The following is a 23620-nucleotide window of genomic DNA, read 5'->3' on the forward strand; positions in this document are numbered from 1 at the left end:
CCCCCGTGTCGGGAGTGCGCACTGCAGCCAGAGAGGCAGGTCTGGTTACTCGGTAAAACAGTGCGCGCTCCCGATTCATTTTGACGCGTCGGACGTCGGTCAGGCGAACATTCATTGCTAGCTGGTTTCTACTAACTTGATACAGAAGTCGGTTCTGTTTAGTTAAAACTTCGTATTATCACTAGCAGGCTGAATGCGGTCTAACTGCAATTTCTTTTTTTGAGGAACGTATTCAGTTTACACTTTAGAGATAAAAGCGCATAGGTCTCGGTCCAGAATGTCTAAACTACCAGGAAATGCAGGTGTCTCGTTGCTTGGTGACAAGACCTTGGACTTCTACCGGGATCCGGTGATCTTCTGCCGGCAGAGAATTGAAAAACACAGCAGCAGAGTGTTCCTATGCCGCTTAATAAACAAACCGACCGTCTTTATCTGCTCTGTCGAGGGGATGCGAGAGCTGCTCTGTGGTATGTTTGTAGGTGTTCCTCACAGGAAATGACGGTTTTTAGGCACAGGTGTTTTCTCTTTTTAGTCGAATGGCGTGTTAGCCCTCTCTAGATAAAAACTGCAAATTATCCTAGGCTACACAACAAACAAAATTAATCAATAACCTAAGACTTGGTGCTGGAGACCTAGCTGTGATCAAAATACGTTATACATATTTAAAAAAAAACGCATTAGACGCTAGGATGCTTTCCCTGACCAAAAATAAATAAATAACTAAATGTAGTTTAATAATTATTTTTTGTCTTGCAAAATGCATTTTTGAACTATAATTTGCCACATTTCTAATTGCTGATTTTCATTACAAATGTGACTGTATAAAATAAATATTTATTTTATGAATTCTTATAAAATAAATATTTTCAGTTCAACATAGGTTGCTTTGAATGTACAGTATTGTGAATCTGGACTCTTGAGGCTATATTTAAACAAAGATGATACTGATATTTATATACCTATTATTGTACTTGACTCCTGTTACAATAAAGTGACTTTCCTGGTTATATGCTTTGTCTTTTGCACATCCCCAAATGCTGTCTTGATGTTCTAAGCTTCGTTGTTAAAGTTATATGGTTATGTGATGTGTTTTAGAAAAGTCTAACATATTTCTGAAGGACCCAACTGATTTTATGACAAACGTATATGGAGACACTGTTGTCACCATGAATGGTAAGCATGTAGATACAGTCCCTCATGTCGATGCCGTCCATGTACTTTGTACATGTGCTGAAATGAACCTCCGGTTGTGTTTATGTTTCAGGTGAGGAGGCCTGCCTCCTCCGTCTGTCTCTCAACCACTTGTTTACAGGAACATGTCTGGAATCCTCAAGTAACTACATGTCCAGGTAAGAACAGTGTTGGCCTTTAATTGATCTGTTATGCACTCAGAAGTTTCAATTAAGAAAAAAATTTTTTTTGTGAAATTTTAAAATGACATATACTCTTTTTCTTCACAGTGTATGTGATCACTGCTTAAAGAATCTCTCAATCAGGTTATGTAAACCCTGTGTGCTATTGTTAACACTATTAGCTATTTAACACCTTGAAGTTGTGCAAATTCCATATTTTACCAAAATGTATTTCAGTTTCCTTAAGTGACATCAACACAATAAGCTAAGGAAACAAGCACCAATTTTTTCCCCCAATTGTATATCACATGGATGCAGGAATTCTCTGTTTAATTTTCAGTTTGATCTAACCAAATGTGTGTTTATGTGTGTTTAGTGAGCAGCCACAGTCTGTTTACTCCATCTTTAAACGTCTGGGGGCGGAGTTGGTGTTGGGTCTTTTCCTGAATGTACGAGCCGAGGATCAGCCTGAGGTTTTCCAGGAAATCATGGAGCTCTGCACAGAACATTGGCACGGTAGATTCACACAGATAAAGCATCATCAACATTTATTGGCACCAGTGTCTTTATATGGGCAACCTGGGCACCTGCCCAGGGCGACGTGGGGGGAGTGAGGTTGGAGGTGTGCATAAGAAGTTAGTAGGAGGTGTAAGAAAAAGGCACATATTGGCACCTGCGGCGAAGATGTGCAAAATATCTTAAAATAAATTAAGGTTCTATTGCAATAACATAACGTCATGCTTCAAAAATGTGAAAAATCTAACTTCCATTTGAGTATACAGTGGGGCAAAAAAGTATTTAGTCAGCCACCAATTGTGCAAGTTCTCCCACTTAAAAAGATGAGAGAGGCCTGTAATTTTCATCATAGATGTACCTCAACTATGAGAGACAAAAGGAGAAAAAAAATCCAGAAAATCACATTTTCTGATTTTTAAAGAATTTATTTGCAAAATATGGTGGAAAATAAGTATTTGGTCAATAACAAAAGTTCATCTCAATACTTTGCTATATACCCTTTGTTGGCAATGACAGAGATCAAACGTTTTCTGTAAGTCTTCACAAGGTTCTCACACACTGTTGGTGGTATTTTGGCCCATTCCTCCATGCAGATCTTCTCTAGAGCTGTGATGTTCTGGGGCTGTCGCTGGGCAACACAGACTTTCAACTCCCTCCACAGATTTTCTATGAGGTTGACATCTGGAGACTGGTTAGGCCACTCCAGGACCTTGAAATGCTTCTTACGAAGCCACTCCTTCGTTACCCGGGTGGTGTGTTTGGGATCATCGTCCTGCTGAAAGACCCAGCCACGTTTCACCTTCAATGCCCTTGTTGATGGAAGGAGGTTTTCACTCAAAATGTGACGATGCATGGCCCCATTCATTCTTTCCTTTACACGGATTAGTCGTCCTGGTCCCTTAGCAGAAAAACAGCCCTAAAGCATGATGTTTCCACCCCCATGCTTCACAGTAGGCATGGTGTTCTTTGGATGCAACTCAGCATTCATTCTCCTCCAAACACGACGAATAGAGTTTTGACCAAAAAGTTCTACTTTGGTTTCATCTGACCATATGATATTCTCCCAGTCATCTTCTGGATCATCCAAATGCTCTCTAGCAAACTTGAGACGGGCCTTGAGATGTACTGTCTTAAGCAGGGGGACACGTCTGGCACTGCAGGTTTGAGTCCCTGGCGGCGTAGTGTGTTACTGATGGTAGCCTTTGTTACTTTGGTCCCAGCTCTCTGCAGGTCATTCACTAGGTTCCCCCGTGTGGTTCTGGATTTTTGCTCACCGTTCTTGTGATCATTTTGACCCCACGGGGTGTGATCTTGCGTGGAGCCCCAGATCGAGGGAGATTATCAGTGGTCTTGTATGTGTTCCATTTTCTAATAATTGATCCCACAGTTGATTTCTTTACACCAAGATGTTTACCTATTGCAGATTCAGTATTCCCAGCTAGGTGCAGGTTTATAATTTTGTTTCGGGTGTCCTTTGACAGCTCTCTAGTTTTGGCCATGGTGGAGTTTAGAGTGTGACTGTTTGAGGTTGTGGATAGGTGTGTTTTATACTGATAACGAGTTCAAATAGGTGCCATTAATACAGATAACAAGTGGAGGCCAGAGGAGCCTCATACAGAAGAAGTTACATGGCTGTGAGAGCCTGAAATCTTGCTTGTTTGTAGCTGACCAAATACTTATTTTCCACCATATATTGCCAATAAATTCTTTAAAAATCAGAAAATGTGATTTTCTGGATTTTTTTTTCTCCTTTTGTCTCATAGTTGAGGTATATATCTATGATGAAAATTACAGGCCTCTCTCATCTTTTTAAGTGGGAGAACTTGCACAATTGGTGGCTGACTAAATACTTTTTTGCCCCACTGTATATGTGATTTTCTTCTTTCTTGACATTTATAAAAATTAGATGGATAACTATTTCTTAAGCAGTCTTCAACCAAACAAAACACAAGCAATTTTTTAAAAGCAACCGTGAAAGGATTGCATCTAATGTCAGATTTTTTTTCCCAAACAGATTATTCTTAAAAATGTATTTACAACACAAATGCATTCTTCTCCTCTTTTTAGATTAGCTCACTGCTTCATTTTGCCTGCTTTAGACACTGGGTATCGTTGTGCTGGCAGGTTTGATCTCGGTTCCAGTAACTGTGAAGGTACCTTTGTGGACATCGGGTTTCGCCAAAGCTCTGGATGCCAGAAGCAAACTGATGGAGATCATCAAAGACAAATTAGAGAATGATACAGAGGGGTGAGGCTGCTCAGGTTACCTCGATGTGGTAGAAGGAGTGAAAAAAGGCCTCTTCTGCTTCTTTTCACTTCTTTCTCTAGCTTTCTAATGTAATTTCTTTTCCATTTAGAGATATTCAGCAATAACAAATTTTCCAAAATGTTGAGCATGTTTGTTAGATTAATTGGCATCTAACAATTTATGCACCCAAAATCTCAAAATGAAAGAATTGGAGCCTAATTGAGGCCTCTGCTGTTTCCCAACAAAAAAATAAAACAAAAGATTTTTTGTAACTATCCTGATCATGACTTCAATGTAAATCCAGTTTTGTCGGCGCTTTGGGTTCCCTGCCATTTCCCAACGCTGGTTCTGCTGCTCAACATCTCCTCCTGCTCATCTCAGCTCTCATTCCTAAAGCTCTGGCATCGCTGCTCACCTCCTTCACTCTGGCTCTTGGAGGACCTGAACAGGTACGCAAAGACAGGCACTTGAAACAAAAGAGGAATGCAAGTATCCTGTTAGCCAGAAAGACGAAAAAGAAGCAGAGATTTCTGTAAATGTTTGTTGTTAAACCTTCCAGATGTTGGCAGCATAAAGCATGTGATGTTAATACTGTTAATAGTACGACATGTAAAATAAATTCCATCTGAAAATAAAAGCAGTTATGCTTCACAACTCAGAGGGAAAGTCGTCAAGAAGCCATCCGTAACCCTGACCACCTTCACAGAGTTCTCCTGGAGGTGCAGAGACTGTGGCCGCCCTTCATTGGTGGACGCAGAATAGCTGAAAAGGTGAGCTGCATAAGTTCACGTGGTAAGCTTTGAATCTAAAAACTAGAGCTTTTGTGCAGCTCTTTCTTCCACCAGATGGCGCCAGGTGACGAGAGAGAAAACGACTCGTGTCCTTTCTAATGTGGCCTACATGCTGCTTAGAGTTGAGCAGAACGCTCTGCTTTAAAATATCGGGGCTAGGACCGCTAGATGCAGCGACTTGGAGTGAGAGTCATCTGGCATTGGGAATCTGGGTCAGCAAAGTGGGGCGTTGTTGAATTTTCCACTTAAAGTGTAGAGAAACGGCAAAAAATTACAAGTTATGGAAAGATTTCTGCTTTTGAGATGTCACATAGGACTTCAGTAAGATTATAAACACCAGTTTCTTATTTTCTAAAACTCAATAAATGTGCCTATTTAATGACTTGTCACTTTTTAGCTCAATTTTTAAAGTACATTAATGTGCAAAGCGCAAGGACACTCCTCCCAGCCTCTTCCCGCTACAGCTCTCCATGATCGTTATGACCTCATCAAACAGTGTTATGCAACAGGCCGATGGGAGGCATTGATCTGTCTGTGTGATTGATTGGCTGACCCGGAAGGAAGCAAGTGGGGGAGGTCAGGGTCTCCGGTGGGGCAGATGTGTGCCAGTGATGCTTTGAAGTGGAAAATTTTGATTCTATTAGGTTGTGCAGCAGAACATTCTGATCCTGGTGGCCTTGGTGGGTTCATGATGTGGGGAAGTCTTAGATAATATTAGAAGGAAGTGACATATTTAGGGTGATATATTTGCTGTTATCAGGGGAGAGTCTCTGGTATGTCTGGTTGAATTGTAAAATTCTATTTTTGGTACAAAGGGGATCTTAGAGCTCTTTATGATATATGGGTGTTTAAAACAGAAGTGGTTGTACTTCATGGTAATGAATAGTATCACCTGACTGGTACTTTCCCACATGGGAGTAAAAAAGTTTAGCTTTCTGTTTTTTTACTCACAGCCTTCCATCCTGTCCAAGTTTGTATTTAATAAATGAGTAAAGTATAAAATCGGTGTCACCACACACAGGTCAAAATGTATTTTTTATAAGTCTTCTTAGTTTAGCAAAAGCATAAAAATAGACTTAATCTTTTCTCAACTGTTTTCCATTTGACAAGATAAAAAAAAAATATGTTCTATATGTATAAAATAAAAATACATAGCAACTTTGAGCATAGATAATAATGAGTTTGTTCTAAAAATGATGTGGCAGGATGTTTATGCTTGTGGAAAAGTGTGCTGGAACTCATTGATATTCACGGTCAGGTGGAAAAAAAAACTGGGGACTCCATCAGGTGGAACTAAAATATGCTACCTAATTGGGTTAGTCAGGGAGGGCAAAGGTATCTTCCATCAAGAACTAGATGTGCTTCCATACACCTGTAGTAAGATGGTTTGGGAAACTCCATTTATGATCAACTTTACATTTATACTCTGAAAACGAGTTACTGCTGAGCAAATTTGAGTCGAGAAGTAAAAGTCGTCAAACCTAAGATGTAAGAGAAAAACATCAAGCCCTTTTAAAATGTATAATTGTTTCTTTTAACACGGAGCTTCTATAGAGACTCATGGAAAGATCTCCATTCAATATTTTAAAAGCTCTTATGTTTCCAGGAATCCACCCTCGCAGACTTCTGTGTTCCTAAAGATTATGGCGCAGTGTATGTCAGCTACTTCATCCACCGTGACCCAGAGGTGTTCCAGCAGCCCGATAGCTTCCTGCCAGAAAGATGGAGTGGGAGGTAAAGTCTTTAGTTCTCCTAGTTGACTTTCACCGTAGTAGATTTAGACCACTTTGCATATCCATCAACAGGGGTGGCATGGAGACGTTCAGTCGCTTTGTTGATACATCAGAGCTGAATACTTCTAATCTGATGCAATTTGAGGACAATTTGAATTTAAAACCAGATTTGACCAGTGCATCGCACACATGGTGTTAAGATATGTATTTTCAAGGCGCATGTTCTTTTTATTATGAGCTTTGAAATCTTAGAGGTTCAATCAAGCACATCGTTTTTTTCAGCATATAATAATAAAATTAATTAGCATAATCATTTTGGTCTTTAGTGATTTATTAAAGGGAATCAATTAGTTGTGAATGTTTTCTTAAGTAAAAACAGTTTAAAAATAAACATAATTATGACTGCTTCTTTGACATTTAATTATTAAATTGCATTTAAATTAGTTGGTTTACAGACTTGGATTTTAAATATATTCCATGATTTTCAGTGCAGTTGAAGATTGAGCTTTGGGAAAGTAATTTCAGAACGCTTTATCCTCTAAAAGCAGTTTTCCTGTGCATTCAGAATCGTTGTCCTGAATGCAGTGATGCTGAAGCACTATGATATCACACTTTCAATTGCCAAGTTGTTGATTTGTGAAGAATGAGAAGCTAGTCCTTGTTCTTCGTTATTTCATCAACTTTGTACAAACGGCATCTTGTTTGACAGGTGACACAGTTTTCTTAGGTTTACTTCCAGAATAGTTATACCAGTATATGAGTATTTACTCTGAATGATTTGTATTTTACCAGAATAGGTGAAGTTTATACATTCACCTGTGTTCAAGAACCATACAGAGCATTACCTATTGCACCATCACTCAAAGTTTGATTCCAGTGCTAATCTGCTGTGGCTTAATGCTGTAACAACCACTTCCTCACATTTACTGACCATTAGAGCAGAAAGAGACAGGAAGCTTTCCGTTATTGTAACACATTAAGGATGTTGAGGAAATGTGTCATAATGAGCTTTTTTCATTAAAATGGCAAGAGAATAAAAGGTTGCAGTTTTGTCTAGGTATTCTTTCAGCACATAGTCTTTTTTTTTTCACGCTCCGGAAAACATTTACAAAGGAAAGGAAATTAAAGAATTATTTCTTTCAGCAACAAGGTTTTTTTTTATTGTTGTTGTTGTTGTAATCAAGGGCATCACTTTTGGTTGGAAAAACTGAATAAGCTGTGAAATTGCATTTCAGTACTTGAAAGACTAACAGAAGGCCAGATGGTTTGAGGAGAAGATTGTGATGTGAAAAAACGAACATTTGTCAAAAACACCCCAAACATTACTGTGGAGGTCTTCTTTAAATATTATATTCCATCCATCTATCCATTTTCTTTACACCCTTGTCCCTTAATGGGGTCGGGAGGGGTGCTGGTGCCTATCCCCAGCTAACGTTCCGGGCGAGAGGCGGGGGTCACTCTGGACAGGTCGCCAGTCTGTTGCAGGGCAACACAGAGACACACAACCATGCACACACACTCACACCTAGGGGCAATTTGGAGAGGCCAATTAACCTGACAGTCATGTTTTTGGACTATGGGAGGAAGCTGGAGTATATTATATATTATAAATATTATATTATAGTATTTATACTCTGCATCCATTATGTTTAATGGATGCAGAGTATTCTCAGTATTGAGAATAACTGAGTAGTGTTGAAATGTGAGCCTAAAAAAAATGTTAGCAACTTCTCTGGACAAATAAAACCTCATCTGGGGCCATTCACCTGTTTCCTCTCCCAGTCGACCCTTTTCTGTTTTCATTCACCTGCTCAATTCACATGTTTATTCTCATTCATGCTTATTAATGCCCTGGTAATGTATGCATCCGTTGCTATGGAAACTATTCACCTATCTTTGTCTTTAAGCATTCTCTGCATGCCTTAATATACACTGTCGGGTATCCAAAAGAGAAGAATATCAATATTCAGGTTGTAATCTGTACTAAAACTATCTGATTAGAAGCTCATTAGTTGCAGCACTGATTCTGGCAAAGCCATTTTCACCTCCGCTTGTTGACTTGGAGCTTTTCACAGCAGTGCTGCGGAGCTGCAAACACACAGTCTCCCCCCTCAGCAGTTCAACACTGGAACATTAGCTGTCGTTCACAATACTGACGCAGTTTGCGTCGATGGCGTAATAACGACTCTTACTTTGTTCAAAGCCAAAAAATAGCTTCATACTTATTGCCATCATTTTGACTTTCAAATAATGTAAATTAGTTGGCACCTTTTGGGAAGGACGAATTAGTAAATGCTGATTGCGGAAAAAGTTACTAAAGGTACTAATGGAGCCAACGTGTGCCCATCTGAAAATGGCTGCTGAAATTGGTTCTCATCAGACATAAAAAATTGTTTCCAAGCTATTATTTTTTCTCAGCCTCTGTGAATTGCAGCCTCTTTCCTGTTATTTTTCAATTTTCTTAGACCATTTCCTGTAAAGCCAGGAGTTGTTTTTTTTTGTTGTTTTTTTTTTCTATGTGTGAGCTTTCTGCCACTCAGAGAAACCCGCCGGGTTCCAACAACAATGCCACATTTCTTCCCCATTTTGACGCTCGTTCTGATGCTGGAATCGGATTGGACGATTTGCTATTTGTGTTGACAATCATCTGAACAGGTGTTTCTAATGAAGTGACTGGAGAGGGTTGACTTGCAACAGCAGGATTTTTGTGGGAAAAGATTTAGGTTTTCAGACAAAACCTTGATGCTTTATTACATTTTGTCAGTTTCATCAGAAATCATTGGACAGGGAGAAATAGGCAGGTCCAACCCCCCCCAAAAAAACCAAGTAGTTCAAAGATATCTTACACCTGCTTGATCAATGTAGTTCTTGATAATATGCTTAACTAGATGTATTGAATTCAGTTTTAAATGAATGAATAATTCAACTTCATTTGATTTATTATTGTCATTTCAAGAATGTATTTTGACAATTGAACTAAGAAAAAAAACATCTATATGAGCAGACAGGAAGCTGCTACCTTAGTAACTGTCCCTCTGCCTCCACACCTATTTTTACCAACAGGGATTTCCTTCGTGCATCGTGCAGATTGGGGCAGGGTTAAAGAATGAGTCAGAAGAGATTTTCCTTGCAACAGTGACGTAAAAGGTGCAAAATAAATAAATAAATAAATAAAGCTAAAAAAAACAGATGAAAGAAAATGGGGTATGAATCTATGTGGTGAGTCACCCAGACTGATTAAATACCTGGGGTTTGACAAAAGATGGAGTATTATACTGTCTTTATCATCTATAAATGTCATTGCAACTAATTTGTAAATGTGTTTGTTTTCTGTCTAAAAATGCATTCAATCGTTGAATGATTCCCAGCTTTGGGCAAGCAAGACCTTAAGACATTAGTCAGTATGTTTGGCACATGCAACAAATGCAAGAAAATCGTTTTTCATCAAACATTGTTGGTACAGAGTTGCCTTTTTACAGGCGTATTTATGCAGTACAATATTTAAATAATGTATGTGTGAGTTTCTGTAAACCATAGATTGATGAATAGTTGCTCAAAAAAAAACATTTCCTGCTAACACATGTACCTTAATCACACTTTACAATAAATAAAAAAAACATACTAGTGTATAAAGGCAGAGCAGCAAGGTGGATAAAAACATTGGCAACCTGCCGCTAGCTAAGCTGCTATTGCTAGTTTGTACATAAATAGGAACAACAGTTGACTTTTGTCATTATTTTCATCTATAATTATACAACAACCTGCCACATTTTTCTTAGCTTTTTCATTACCAAATTGTTGTGTCCTGCACTAATGACATCATTTAAAAACCGTTATTATTGAAACTCAACCATATCAGTTATATATGCAATATGTAAAATGTTGGTAAATATCACAATGAATGTGTTACATGCACTAAATAAACACATACTTTACAACACAGTTTTACTTTTTTTTTTCAATTTGCCTTAATTGTGACCATTGTTTCCAGATTTTGAGGCTTCCATAGAGATACTGGGAAAACATCTCAGCCACATGATTTATTAAAAAACTTGCATCTTGCATTTTCCTGCCTTCATTGATATTTTGTGACCTTCCCTATACATTACACTATTTAGAACTTAAGGTTTTTGTCTTTTGCAGAAACTAGTAGGGCTGAAAAAAATGGAGGTAAACAATTAAACATTATTTCCTCCTTGCTACTGAGTTTCTGCAACAAGATTCACAAAGATTGCTGACCGTGTGTCTGCTTGTGCCTTTTGCTGTTTTTTTCTCTTAGGTTTCCTTCATCATCCAGTCTGTTTTCCCCTTTCTTCTATCTGCCTCTCACCTTGCTTCTCCATCTGTCAGCTTATTCGGAAACTGCTTTACTGTCTGCCGTGATAGTTTCCAGCCTTATTTTCAAGCCACCTGGCTCTTTAATTTAATGACTGCAGTCCTGTTATATAACAAGCCCACCTACAATCATCACAGTTTCATCTGTCCTTGTTTTTTTTGTGTATTTCTTTTGGACATGGTCCCACTGTATATTGTCATGGTGTACATTTATGCATTCATGTGTCTTTGCTCTTTCGGAAGGAAGTGAACAGGCAAGCTAACATCCCATTCGCCAAACGCCCACACATGCTTCGACCCCAAATAATCGGAAATGTTACCAAGTCAGATAGGAATCTCAGCGACGGCAGCAGATATTAGAGCGGCTTTTATAGGAATTTTAGATCAGGAACATTTTTTCTTGTCTATGAAAACATTTGTTAGTATTTATAATAATAATAATAATAATAATAATAATACATTTTGTTTGTAGGCGCCTTTCTGGACACCCAAGGCCACCTTGACATAAAAGCAAGCGAATTATAAAATACATACCGGTAATAAAAACAACAACAACAACAAAAACCAACAACAAAAAAAAACAAAACAAGATTTATAAGACAGTACAAAGACAATTAAAGGTTGTATGCTAGTTCAAACAAATGGGTTTTGTGTTTGGACTTAAAATATTGCAAAGATTCGATGTTAAGGAGATCAGGTGGGAGTGAGTTCGAATTTGGGAGCAGAGCGGCTTTATAGCTTATCTGGCTTTTGCATTAAACTCAACTCCTGAATTATTTCAGAAGATGTTTTTCTTAAGGGTTGTAATGTAAATCTAAATCTTTTTATTGTAGATGTAGCCTTTTAAAACACAGAACTGCTAAGGGAAATGTAATTATTTTTGCACTGCTCAGAACGTGCAAATGCCAATGCAATGGTGCAAATAAAAAATTTAAAAAAATTGTTTGGTGGTCTAAAATGTTTAGGTGTGACAAAACATTTCAAGCAAAACAGATCCATCAGGGAGCAAACATAATCATTTGTAAAAATAATTTAAGAAAAGAGTTGTTCTCCTGTTCTAAAATGTCCCCCCTTTTTCTTGGAACGTCATAACTGGTAACTGGTGTTTCAGCTGCTCTCTCAACTCTGTGCAAAGATCCAGTAACATGATTCAAACTGTGAACTGCAGCAGCCAGCACACTCTGTTTTCATGTGAACATGATTTAAAGGTTATTAGGGAAAACCCAGATGTGTTCCATCAACGAAACAATTGGTATAATAAATCATTTTAAAAACAAAACGTGGATACCTCATCCACACAACAAACACAATGGGTTGAGCGAACATAAAATCAAAGTCAGTTGACTGTCAACAAGTATTGAGTTGAGTTTATTAATGGACTTCTAGGTGAATTATTAAAAAAAAAAAACTTGACTGGGAACCGATATTTTGAATGTGATCACAGCTTCCCTAATCTAAAAGCATTTTTCATGAACTGGTTTCTTTTCTAACAATTTATATCTAATATATCTATTACCAATATGACATTATGTTCGTACATTTGGAGTCTGGGTCATGGAGTCCTGGACTTCTCGCTCATTGTACTTTTACGCAGTTAAATGAATTATATTGTCCACCGTATTACACTCAAGATTGGACTCATTTTCCTTCCATTCATCATATTTGACATGTTCTTTTGCTGTAGCGCTTCTTCTCTCTCCGGCTCTCAGCATTACAGGACTCCGCTGTGCGGCAATCATTTTAATGTTCTAGGATGTTCCCTAATAGTACATTAAATTGTTAGAAATATAGCAGCGAGAACACTAATAATCTCCCCGCTCACACACACACCAACCATCTGGCAAACTGCTTCCAGACTCTGCACATCTCTAATGCTTCCTGTTTGCCTTTAATCAGAGCTCAGGTTTCAGGAAGACAGGATACATTAGACACAGGAGATGGCCTGAATGGACAGGTTATTGACTAGAGGATGGAAAACTACCAGCATGTATTTCTCTTTTGGACATTTCCAGGTACGACAGAGGGAGACAGACAAACAACTTTGGACAATTAATGTCTATTTTCAGGTTGTTATTTTTTTTCTTTTGGCACCGTCTGTAACTCACCTCGCAGTTTTCTACTGGCTTTTATTAGTAAGAGAGAAACTTCCCTGAATATCTGTGAAACCTGAAATAGAAAATTTGAGAATACTCAACATTTTCTTTGAAATTTCTTGTATTCTCTGGTTTTCTTCAGGAATGCAGGCCAGGAGCATTTGCTGTGTTCTTTTGGCAATGGGCCCAGAAGCTGCATTGGTTCGACTCTTACTGAGATCTTTATTAAGGTGAGCTCAAAACCTTCAGCCACATCCTTAGTTTTAATATGACTGGTTTTCATTAAAGGTCCTATTAAAGTTGTCTTGTGTAGTTCCTGATGAGTGATAAACCTATTTGTAAAAAAAAAAAAAAAAAAGGACAAACAACAAAAACAAGAAAATAGGTAGAACAAAGAAGTGAGAAGTTATAAAACTGAAAAATATATAATTCATTTAGAATTTTTTATTGTTTTTTTTTAGTTCAAACATCTATATGAGCAGACAGGTAGCTGATCCTGGATCTTGGCACATTAGTAAACATTAGATGTTTACTAATGTGTCTTACTAATTTGTTTTGCAATTCTCAGTAGCTCACCAACATAGATGATGAGGTTCCATGTCATAAAGGTGGTTTATCGTGTGTTTCTCATTTTATTACATTAGGACACACAAAAAGGGTTTCTAGATACACAAACCAACAAAAATAAAGATCACAGTAGCTTGAGTTTGAATTGGACCAATAGGAGTAGCTTATTCTGCCTTGTGTATAGTTAGGTTTTACCCCATTCAATTGAAGAAATTATATTTAAGGTTTTTGTGCAGCTAATAATGTATTGTGGTATTTTTGTAATTCTCTCGTTAGATATGTTGTACTCTGAAGAAAAATGCACATATTAAAACTGTAGTGGCTGTTGTCAGGAAGGTTCTGTGCAACATTAAAACCACCACCAGTCATCCTGTAAACAGATCAATGGTCATGGGAATACCTGGCTGCTTGTTCGATTTACCTAAAGAAGAACACAGAGCCGTAACCACGGCAGCCCAGTCGCCAAAGCAGCACTCACCATAGCCACAAAGCTCACACGCACGCAGTCAGGCTGGGGAGCGTTCAAGAAAAGGAAGTGCATGCGACGTTTATTTTCTTAGACAAGTCATCTCTTCTGCTGTGTTACTGTTTTAATCCGTTGTTTATTCATACAATCAACCAGTTTTGCAATGAGTGAGTGAAAGTAACCTCAACAAACACACAAAGACAATAACTTCTAGCACATCAGTCCTTCTTTACAACAATCTGTATGGGAATAACAAGAAGAATAAATTCATGCAGCTTGACTTGTGCTTATGACTAAACAAACTAAAATGTTTTCCAGGTGCTGAAATGCACATCTAATGTATATAATTTTTAACTAATACAATTAAAGCGTGTTATTTGACGTGCGTAAGTAGATTATATTTACCTTGACAGAACTGACATGTCCTACATTAAAAAATGCAACTCGCTGGTGGGTGGTATCTCAAGCTGTCTGAAATGCAGCTCCAAGAAGTGACTCAACACACCTACACCCTGCACACACATATATATCACATATGAGTCAATCAAGCCGGATATAGGGATGTCCACATAGAGAGTTTCTCCCCCCCCCCCCCCAACATCAGCTTTAGTCTTTGAGTCGAGATAAAACTTCTGCTAAAAAAACTCATGCTTCAATGTTTTCTTTTATAACTTGTCAATACATCAACATGGCAGCAGTAAATGCAACCTTCTCATCTATTGGCTGGCTTAAAATTATGATGTCATTACCAGAGATCTCTTCTCACTAAACAGAAATCAAAGAAATGTTAGCCATTTGTCATTTCATTTCTATTTTGGTAATTTGTTAGTTTTCCTTATTCGTCATGAAACATAAATCAGAAGAAAAGGTGTATTTTAAAGTAATGTCTGCTTCACCTGCCATTTATCCATTTATTTCTTGAAACTGGTCCCAGGTTGGCAGAAAAATCTTAACACCTCTATAAGTTTATAATATGTGCATTCTTGTAAATTTGGATCAAATAATGAAGAACAAAAAAAACAACAAAACATTCTTATTGAAATGTATATTTTTCCTTTTATAGGACTTACTTAATTTACAAATGATTTAAATTATTGAATTAATTGCACAAATTAACTTATGCAATTTAAACACACCTTTTTTGGTATTTTTTTTTAGATGTATATAATTTTTGCCTTCACAAACATGCGATTTCCTCTGAAGTCATACTTTCTTTTTTGGATATGGAAAAATATTTGGACAGCTTGGAAGTATATCATTTAATTTTAAACACTAATTAAAGAAACAAGCTGCCAATCCTGAAAGCCTAAACACATAATATTTTTAGTTGGAGCAGGATAACCTGCTTTCTGAACATTTTTGTCCCCATTAAGAAAATTGGATCTGAACTCATAAGTTTTCACAAACAAGCTTATAATCCCAAAAGGGGACTAAAAGTAGTTGTTTTAATAATCAAAATTGCTACATTTATTGACACTCTGCTGGAATTAATCTGAAAAATTTTCCTTTAGCAGAGGTTAGAGAGACCTTTGACCTTTTCTGTTTAAACAGTCTCTGTTGATCCTTTGGAGCTCTCTCCTGGGTCTCCTCATGAGTAATGACTTCACAGGCTTTCTATACAGTTTAGATCTGGTTACTTTTCCATGTTGACTTTTTTCATATAAATTGCCCTCATATTCATGATGCCATGTACAGGCCCACAACATCTCCGATCCTCTACCGCAGTGGTCCCGGTGTTGGTGTTCCCGCTAAATCCTGAATATACCTAATTTGGGTTGTCTTGGAGTTTTTATCGCAACCTGTGGGTTTTTTCCTGTCTGGGAATGAGAATATACAACCTCCTGAATGTGACGGGTAGCCAATCAAAAAGCGCGGTGACGTAAGAACAGAGGGGAATCCCAAACAGCTGACATATCGCGCAACTGAGAGTCTGGTGGATATCGGAGATGATATGTGGAAATGTTTATTATTAAATCTAAAGGTCATTATTATGTTTATTCAGTTAAAAATGTTAACTATGAGCAAACATATTCACCTCCAAATCATAGTGCAGCAATTAGAGCGGCTGCTCCCATCGTCTTTTATCCACCGCCTTTTCTTTTTGTTACATCTTTTATCTCTTAAAATGACTCCACAAATATCACTATTGCTTCTACATCGTCATCCGTGTTTGGTTATTCTAAATTCCCGCTATGTTGGGGGTTTTACTGGATTATCCTCTGGAATGGGGATATTCGTGACTGGAATCGGGTCGTGTTGCTCCTGCCTTGGACACACAAACCGATCAAACCTGTTGTTCTTTTATCAGCTCTGTGGTCACAGGGGTTTGGAGAATCGGCCGACATTCTTAAATCTTTCCGTCTAAACCAGACTTAAGACTCACGACCGCAGCCCAAATGCTCTGACTCTGGTCGCTATGGTAACATTTATATATCCCTTCAAAATAAGATACAGAAGCGCCACAACAGAAGTGCCACAAAAATGAACATTTTACTTTTGTGAAAATTTTAACTCCCGATACTGACTAACGGAAGTCCTGAGCTTGTTTCTCTGCAACCAGACGGTCCCATCTGGGAGTGATGAGAGACAATGACACCCGAAGTGTTGCTTATATCCACAGCCTGCTTGGTCTCTACGTGGCGAAGCAGCTTGAAGGCTTCGTTGCCTCATTAGCAGCCGCTCGCCGCATGTTATGCAGAGCGGGCTTGTAATGTGGGACTCACCTACCGGACTGGGATAAATCCATTCTCCTGTCTCTTGTCTGGCCTTTTTCCCTTCGCAAAGAAACTTTCCAAAGACATCTGATCTGTTTCTTACTCATTTTGCTGCTGGCTTCAGTAATGGCGCGCAAGTAACCGAGAGAATCCGGTTAAAGGATTTTCAAAATAAAAGATCCTCCAGACTCAAATAATACATGAAACGGAAATATTTCACTATTTCTTGGCGGCCCGGTACCAATTGGTCCACAGACCGGTACCAGTCCACGGACCGGGGGTTGGGGACCACTGCTCTACCATACCCGACAGAGGACATGTATTGCTCTTTCACATCATTCTTTTTTTGTTTGTTTTATGCCAAACCTTCCTGCAATGTTTGTGATCCGACCAAACAGTTTCTATTAAAGATCCATAACAAGCAAGACAAGTTCACAGCGAGGTATGGGGGTTGAATAAATATTCAACCCCCAGTAATTGTTAAAATTATGCTTCTGCAGTAAAAGAATGGCTAATTTTAAGACTGTTTACAGATCTGCTACAGTGGAGCCAATAACTGTGGAGGTTCTCCTGCAGGCAACACCCAGAAACTTATTCAACTTAGCTCAAGAGAAAAGCAACAATTTTGTTTTATTACAAATGCAGATCTGACTGGTAATCCGTTGCATTTGACTGGTTTTTAACAGGATGACCATTTTCTGCTCACACACTGAGGAGGATATAATCAGAGTAACAAGGAGTCTGTGGGGATCTAGGTCAGAGATGTGACTCATCGCTCTTTTCCTTCATCCTTCCCCCCTGCGCTCCTCCTGCCCCAACTCCCCCCTCCCCGCCCTCAGCATCTTTCCTCGGTTCCCTCATCACTTTCCTCCCCATTCATTCATCCTGCTCCTCCCCCAACATCAGGAAAATCCTCATTCATAAAGTGAAGGGTAGGGGAGACGCGATTGGTCGGCTCAGCAGCCGCAGGATAAGCCAATGAGAAATGCTGGGAATGACATCAGGATCCGAGGAGGCTTGAAAACTAAAGTAGATACGAAAATGATGGGTCTGTATTCAAATATGAGGTTTGTTGCTACCTTCTCAGTCCAAAACAGTTGACGTGTTAAAGCGTGGCAGCTAAAAGGGGCCACTTTGGTATTTCAGACTTGGAATCAAAGTATTGTGGGGGGCTGTTGTTTTGCACGTCGAAAACCTAAAAAGCTTTGGCTCGGTTAAACTCTTTGTTTTCGCTCAGCAGTAAACACACACTGAAAATAGAAAACACTCTCTGCTTTTATATTTCAGGAAGTTTGCAGATACCTGCTAAAGAAATACGACTGGTGTTTGGATCCTCCGTCGCAGGACTTTCAGTACAAATGGCTGCCTGTGTCCCGCCCCGCCAACCTTCCCAGTGTGTCCTTCACCCGATTGGATCAAACCGTATCAGAATGAGATTACGCCGGGGACACGTAGCCTCCGGCTGTGTTTTATTGAACAAACATGTGTGCCTTGCATGCTGGGGGAATGTCTGGAGATGTGAAGGAGGGATGCCGGCAAACTGCAAGGCTTTCCCCCTCCTGTGCATAACCTTGTAATCGTGCCAGGGAAAGCTGGGGGGGGTGCTGGTTGTGCTTTATCTGTTCCTCTGCCAGATATTCTGCAGCGTTCCTTGATTGCTCTGCAAGCGAAGGCAGTACAGATGAGTCATTCTTCTATTGTGGAATCTGAAACAGACTCAGAAATGTTATAGATATATTTTTTAAACTACGAATTCACTCAGATGCAAGTCTTGTTTTTAAAAACTGCAATCTGCCTCGATTGCTGTTCAGTTTGGGATAAGCCTTGATGTTTCTGAGTGGAGGTGTGCGTGTCTGAAGCAGAAACTCTGTAGCATTAGTATTCATGTCGCTTCATTCCAGAGGATCGCACGTCATGTGTCACACGGGAACATGGGTAAACCCTCAGATTCCATCACTGCCTGCAAACCTGAACCCACTTCTTACCCCTCCACCCCACCTAGCAACAACCACTGCTTAGCAACAGTTCATCATACAGATCCTATCTTGCTTCCTTTTAGTATGCATGTCTCACACAAATACACACACACACACGCACACACACGCGCGCACACACTATTCTTGCTTATATTTTGAATTGCCTGAAAAAATAAAAGAATATACTGTTTAGGCATTTCTTTTATTTTCTATTCTTTTTTTTTGCTCTTAATTGTTTCAGATCAAACTCAATTTAGTAGCAAATAACCTGGGTGAATAGAAAATGTAGCTCTTTAATGATTATTTTATTTATCAAATGGGGGAAAAAGCTATCTGAAGTAACTCAACTCTATAGGAAACATTTTTTATCCCCTAAACCTTGGCTGTACAACACTTATCAAAAATGGATGTTTTTTTTTACATTGCTTTGAAAAGATTTTGGCCCACTCTTTTATGCACAGTTGTTTTATTTCAGCCATATTTAAAAGTTTTTGAGCTTCAGCAACCGGCTTAATGATGTTTCACATCATCTTATTTAGATTTGTCTTCAATCAGATGTTTGAGTGTTTGAGTATACCACTCTTGTCTTCTGTGAGTCTAAACTTAAGGTTAAGGCAGTCCAGTGAATTAGTTTTGAGGTTCTTCCGGTAGAGAGCAGAATTCCTGTTTCCATTAGAGTTGATTTTCGCAGCTATTCGCCACAAAATGTGACCACAACTCCCTTTGATTTGCAGAAATCTGCAATTGTTCAAATTTCCACCGTATATCAGAAAAGCATGCAGGTTTTCATAGACTGTCCTAAATTTTGCATGAGTAAGAAGTACAATCTAGAAAAATACTAATAACATAACTTTGATATTCCTTAAGCTATTAGATGCCATGTTATTTCACAATGAAGAGCTGTAACGGTATGTTCATGTTGATCTCTGTAGGCGGTGTGATCCCTTATCGATCTCAGGAACATTTTATTTGTCACGCGGTCCACCACACAACAAACCCCCTGTTCTCTCTGCAGCACACACACTCCACGGTAAAGACTGTATCCATGCCTGCCTTGCTCGCATCTCTGAGTTGTCAGTGTGTCTCTGTTTCTCGTGTGCACACACTCGCGGACATACATCACATAGGATCTGGCAGAAAATGGGGTTCTTGTGAGCGAGGCTGGTATGACTCATTGTTCCTCCTGGACTTGGCTGTCAGCTAAAGCTTCTGTTAGCAACTGTTTGGGACAGGCAAAATGACTCATAGTGAATCTTATGCATAGGAGCACATGGCTCTGTTTTATTTGGCTATATCCTTTTTTTTTTTTTTTCGCTTTTTGATTTCTGCAGAGAAGGAATAAGAAGTACCTGTACTTGGTAATGGCTTCAAATCATTTTTATTATCCTTGAGCCTTTTCACATAATTACATAGGAATTTAGTTGACTTGGAATGAGCATGCCAGACCACCTCTTCACATAATCAGCCGCATTTGTAAATAAGACGCCTGTGCGGTCTTAACAATATCCTTTTGAATTTCGCATTGAGTGCATTTTAGGAATGTGCTGAGCAGAAGTGTGTGCAGATTACAATGAAGTGCAACTCATTGAGAAGTAGGCTAAAGCCTTAGCATTCATTATGGCATTCATTATGTAGATAGGGATCCTGTAATACATTGCACTGTGTGCGTCATTCGTATGTAAGTAGTGTGTAGGAGGCTACAGCAGAAAAAAAATGCATTAGGCTAAATGTGCAGAGGTAAAAACTAAGGACTCATTGTTTTTCAGCAGCATGATTATTTATAAAATCCCACATCTCTAATTAAATGTCGGAAAAGCTGAAAAAATAAACAGAATAATGCACCAGGGGTCATTTTCTGTCCTTTATATTTGAGAAAAACAAGAGTTTGTCAGTCAGTCTCGCACACAGGAGGACGAATGCTGGATCCAGATGGCAGAACAAAGCCTGAGGTCGGGTTTAATGAGCAAAGTTAATTACCACATGACCGCTCTGTCGGTCCACTCGCAGTGGACTGATAGACCGTTATGGTGTGTACAACAGGAAGCGAACGAAGTGCACCATACCCCCTGCAAGTGCGACACATGTTTGGACAGAAAAACAGCAGGTACCCCTGTTCAGCTAACAAACTCCAACATGCAGTCAAGGTAAACGAGGCCCTCAAAACAGACGGAGTATTCACAACAGGAGGTGCAGCAGAGAGATGCCCCTTCACTGTGTCAATTGATGCATATTTCTGTACAATAACGGGTGCAGAAATATGCTATCATGTTATATAAGCTGTGTTGAGTTTAGATAACATGGAGAAATCCAGACTCTTTAAACTTTACAACTTAAAGAGTCATTTTACTTTTAGGAAGGTCAAAACGTATTTAAATATCACAACTTTCTGAAAAAGAGATATTTTCAGATGAAGTATACTCTCGCAAAATTTCTTGTAATATTTAAAGAGCCAGCGTTTTATTTCTATTTTCAAGGATTTAAAATAAATCTGTCGCAATAAGCATTATAAATTAAAATGAGGTCAATAATTTCCTTTCTGATCTATAATATTTTTTGAAGAGCAATTGTGTTTATAGATTTCTATTTCATTTATGGTTTCGGTTGCAAGTAGCTTTTATTTCCATTTTGTTTGCTATTTTTGGTTTTATTTTGGATATTTAAAATATCTCCCAGGTCCAGAGTGAAGTACTCTTTACAAAATGAAAGTTTATGAGTCTTTGAGAAGGCAACTTGCATCATATTTTCAAGCCAATATGAAAATATGACTGTAAACTGGTAACAGTTGATGTTCATCAATAACTGGTGAAATTTATTGTCTCTAAAAATGTGTTAAGGCCTAGTTTAAAATAAAGATAAAAATAAGAGGATGATTTTTTTTTAAATCACATAGGTATTGCAGGAAAAGAAATTAAAACGGTTAAAACCTGTATTTATTATTATATCTGTACTTAAAAATGCGAACTAGTTCCTTTTAAATTTTAGCCAAAGGTACTAAGTGCCATTAGGTCCAAAGAGTCGCATGTGGAGTCGCAGGTTGGGAACCTCTGTTCTGCCTAAAAAAGAAAAAAAATTCTTCAAATTTCATTAAGCACAGGATGTTTTGATAAATTCAATAAATTAACCTGATTTTGAAAAAAGGTATAAAAAGATTGTTTCCGGTATAAATTGTGCTCAAAAACTAATTTATACCGAAAGCAATAAAATAAGTAAAACATAAATGGGGGTGAGTACTTTATATAGTTTACCAGTTACTGCAGTGAGACAAGTCACAACATAAAAATCTGTTTTTCTTACTTCTGTGACCTACTAACAAAGAAAAGTCCCCCTGTGTATGCAATGAATTCATTAAAAAAAAAAACCTCAAAGGACACAAAAATACTGCTTTGCTCCTTATTTAATGTTAGTCTGTGCTCAGACAGGCAGCAAAGGAAACCATTAGTCACAGAAGTGCCATCAAGCTCTGTTTAATTGTCTCATTCATCTTCCCTGAGCTGCTGAGTTCTGCCTGCGCAGCTGCCCAGATTCACCAGGAACCCCTCAGAAGCACTCCACCAAAAAACAAGTTCACTATCACTTACGGCAGCAAGTGGTTCCATAATCTGTGTGTGTGTGTGTGTGTTAGAGGAACTCAAGAAAGGTCAGGAGTTTTCCGGTTTTACTGCAAATGAGCTTCTGGCCTCCTGTCTCCACAGAACATCAATGAACTTCCTGCAGCGGGTTCAGGAAGTTCATGCATAAATAAAGCAATTTATAAGAATCACATTTAGAACTGCTCACACACCTAAGCTAAACTGTGAAAGCTTTCAGAGAGTGTTGTGATTGCCCCCACGAGTTAACTACTCGTGGGGGCAATCATATTCGGCAGCCCGCTAATAAATGTGCTGTGCTTTTAGAGCTCAAGCTAATATTTCAGGGTGTTGTCAAGGCGAAGTTAACACTGGGAAAAGACAGAGGATCAAATTTTTTTTATTATTTTTATTTATTTTTTTTTCACAGGTTATCTCTTATACTGTCAGGCATAATGATAATTTTAACAAATATGAAAGAAACATTCTTTTTTTAATAAAAGTAACATACTAAAGCTTCCCTACCGCCCTACCTGTGCCCACAATGATCATTGGATAATCCAGCCTTGATAGGACGAGCCGCATGGTTCTTCTAATTGGTTTATTAAGCATTTCATGAGTTTTTAGTGATACACCAACAATTTCTACTGAGATTACCACTTTTTTTCTGAAATCTTTTCTCTAATTTGTTAACAGGACATTATTTCTCCTTAGTTCCTTTGTTTGTTTTTCTTTCCTTTTTTTTAGCAATAACCTTTTCAGTGAAAGCATATTGCATAACACACTCCCACTAAAAATAAACCAGTGGGATTCATTATGATTGCATTAATGAAATGATGCGGCCCCCTTTTAGTTCTCTTTAATGCTTCCACCCTGACCCGAGCGATCCTCAATGCTGAAATAACGCCACAAATAACTACCCACAAAGACTATTTCGGGAGTAGCCATCATCCTCTTGTGGATTTATTGTAATTTCAAAATTCAGCACAAGTATCGTTCCATAATGGTGCAGATGTGATTTCAGAAGCAGAGTGGGAGGGGAGGGAGAGGAAATAAGTGGTTTGCGGCAGAGCTGGATAAAACGCGCCGCTCTTCAAACTCGTCTCACTTTGTCTCTCAAACAATGTGAACCACCCTGACTCCTCCCGTTTCCCATGATGCTCGTTCTCTCTTGCTCCCCTTCTCTCCTGAGGGCTGAGGTTAACAATTTCAACATCACGGAACAACACTTGACCTGTTTTTAGCTGCCGGGGTGATGGCTTT

The 23620-nt window shown here is 38.6% G+C and overlaps 1 protein-coding gene across 3 annotated transcripts; it reads left to right on the top strand.

The window, feature by feature from the left end:
- The first annotated feature begins 69 nt into the window (after positions 1-69).
- LOC103473563 (putative cytochrome P450 120) lies at positions 70-21254 on the top strand. Of its 3 annotated transcripts, XM_008423891.2 has the most exons (11): positions 70-467; positions 1096-1173; positions 1265-1349; positions 1461-1496; positions 1729-1868; positions 3993-4116; positions 4421-4565; positions 4776-4886; positions 6514-6641; positions 13211-13298; positions 18103-21254. In XM_008423891.2, the coding sequence occupies exons 1-11, from the start codon at positions 278-280 to the stop codon at positions 18247-18249; spliced, it is 1272 nt and encodes a 423-aa protein (XP_008422113.1). In that variant the 5' UTR covers positions 70-277; the 3' UTR covers positions 18250-21254. The 3 variants fall into 3 exon arrangements, with proteins under 3 accessions (XP_008422113.1, XP_008422114.1, XP_008422115.1); XM_008423892.2 differs by lacking the exon at positions 1096-1173; XM_008423893.2 differs by lacking the exon at positions 13211-13298 and having other exon boundaries at positions 18103-18225.
- The last annotated feature ends 2366 nt before the right edge of the window (positions 21255-23620 follow it).

This window comes from Poecilia reticulata, linkage group LG12 (assembly GCF_000633615.1).
Source record: "Poecilia reticulata strain Guanapo linkage group LG12, Guppy_female_1.0+MT, whole genome shotgun sequence".
Classification (NCBI taxonomy): Eukaryota; Metazoa; Chordata; class Actinopteri; order Cyprinodontiformes; family Poeciliidae; genus Poecilia; species Poecilia reticulata.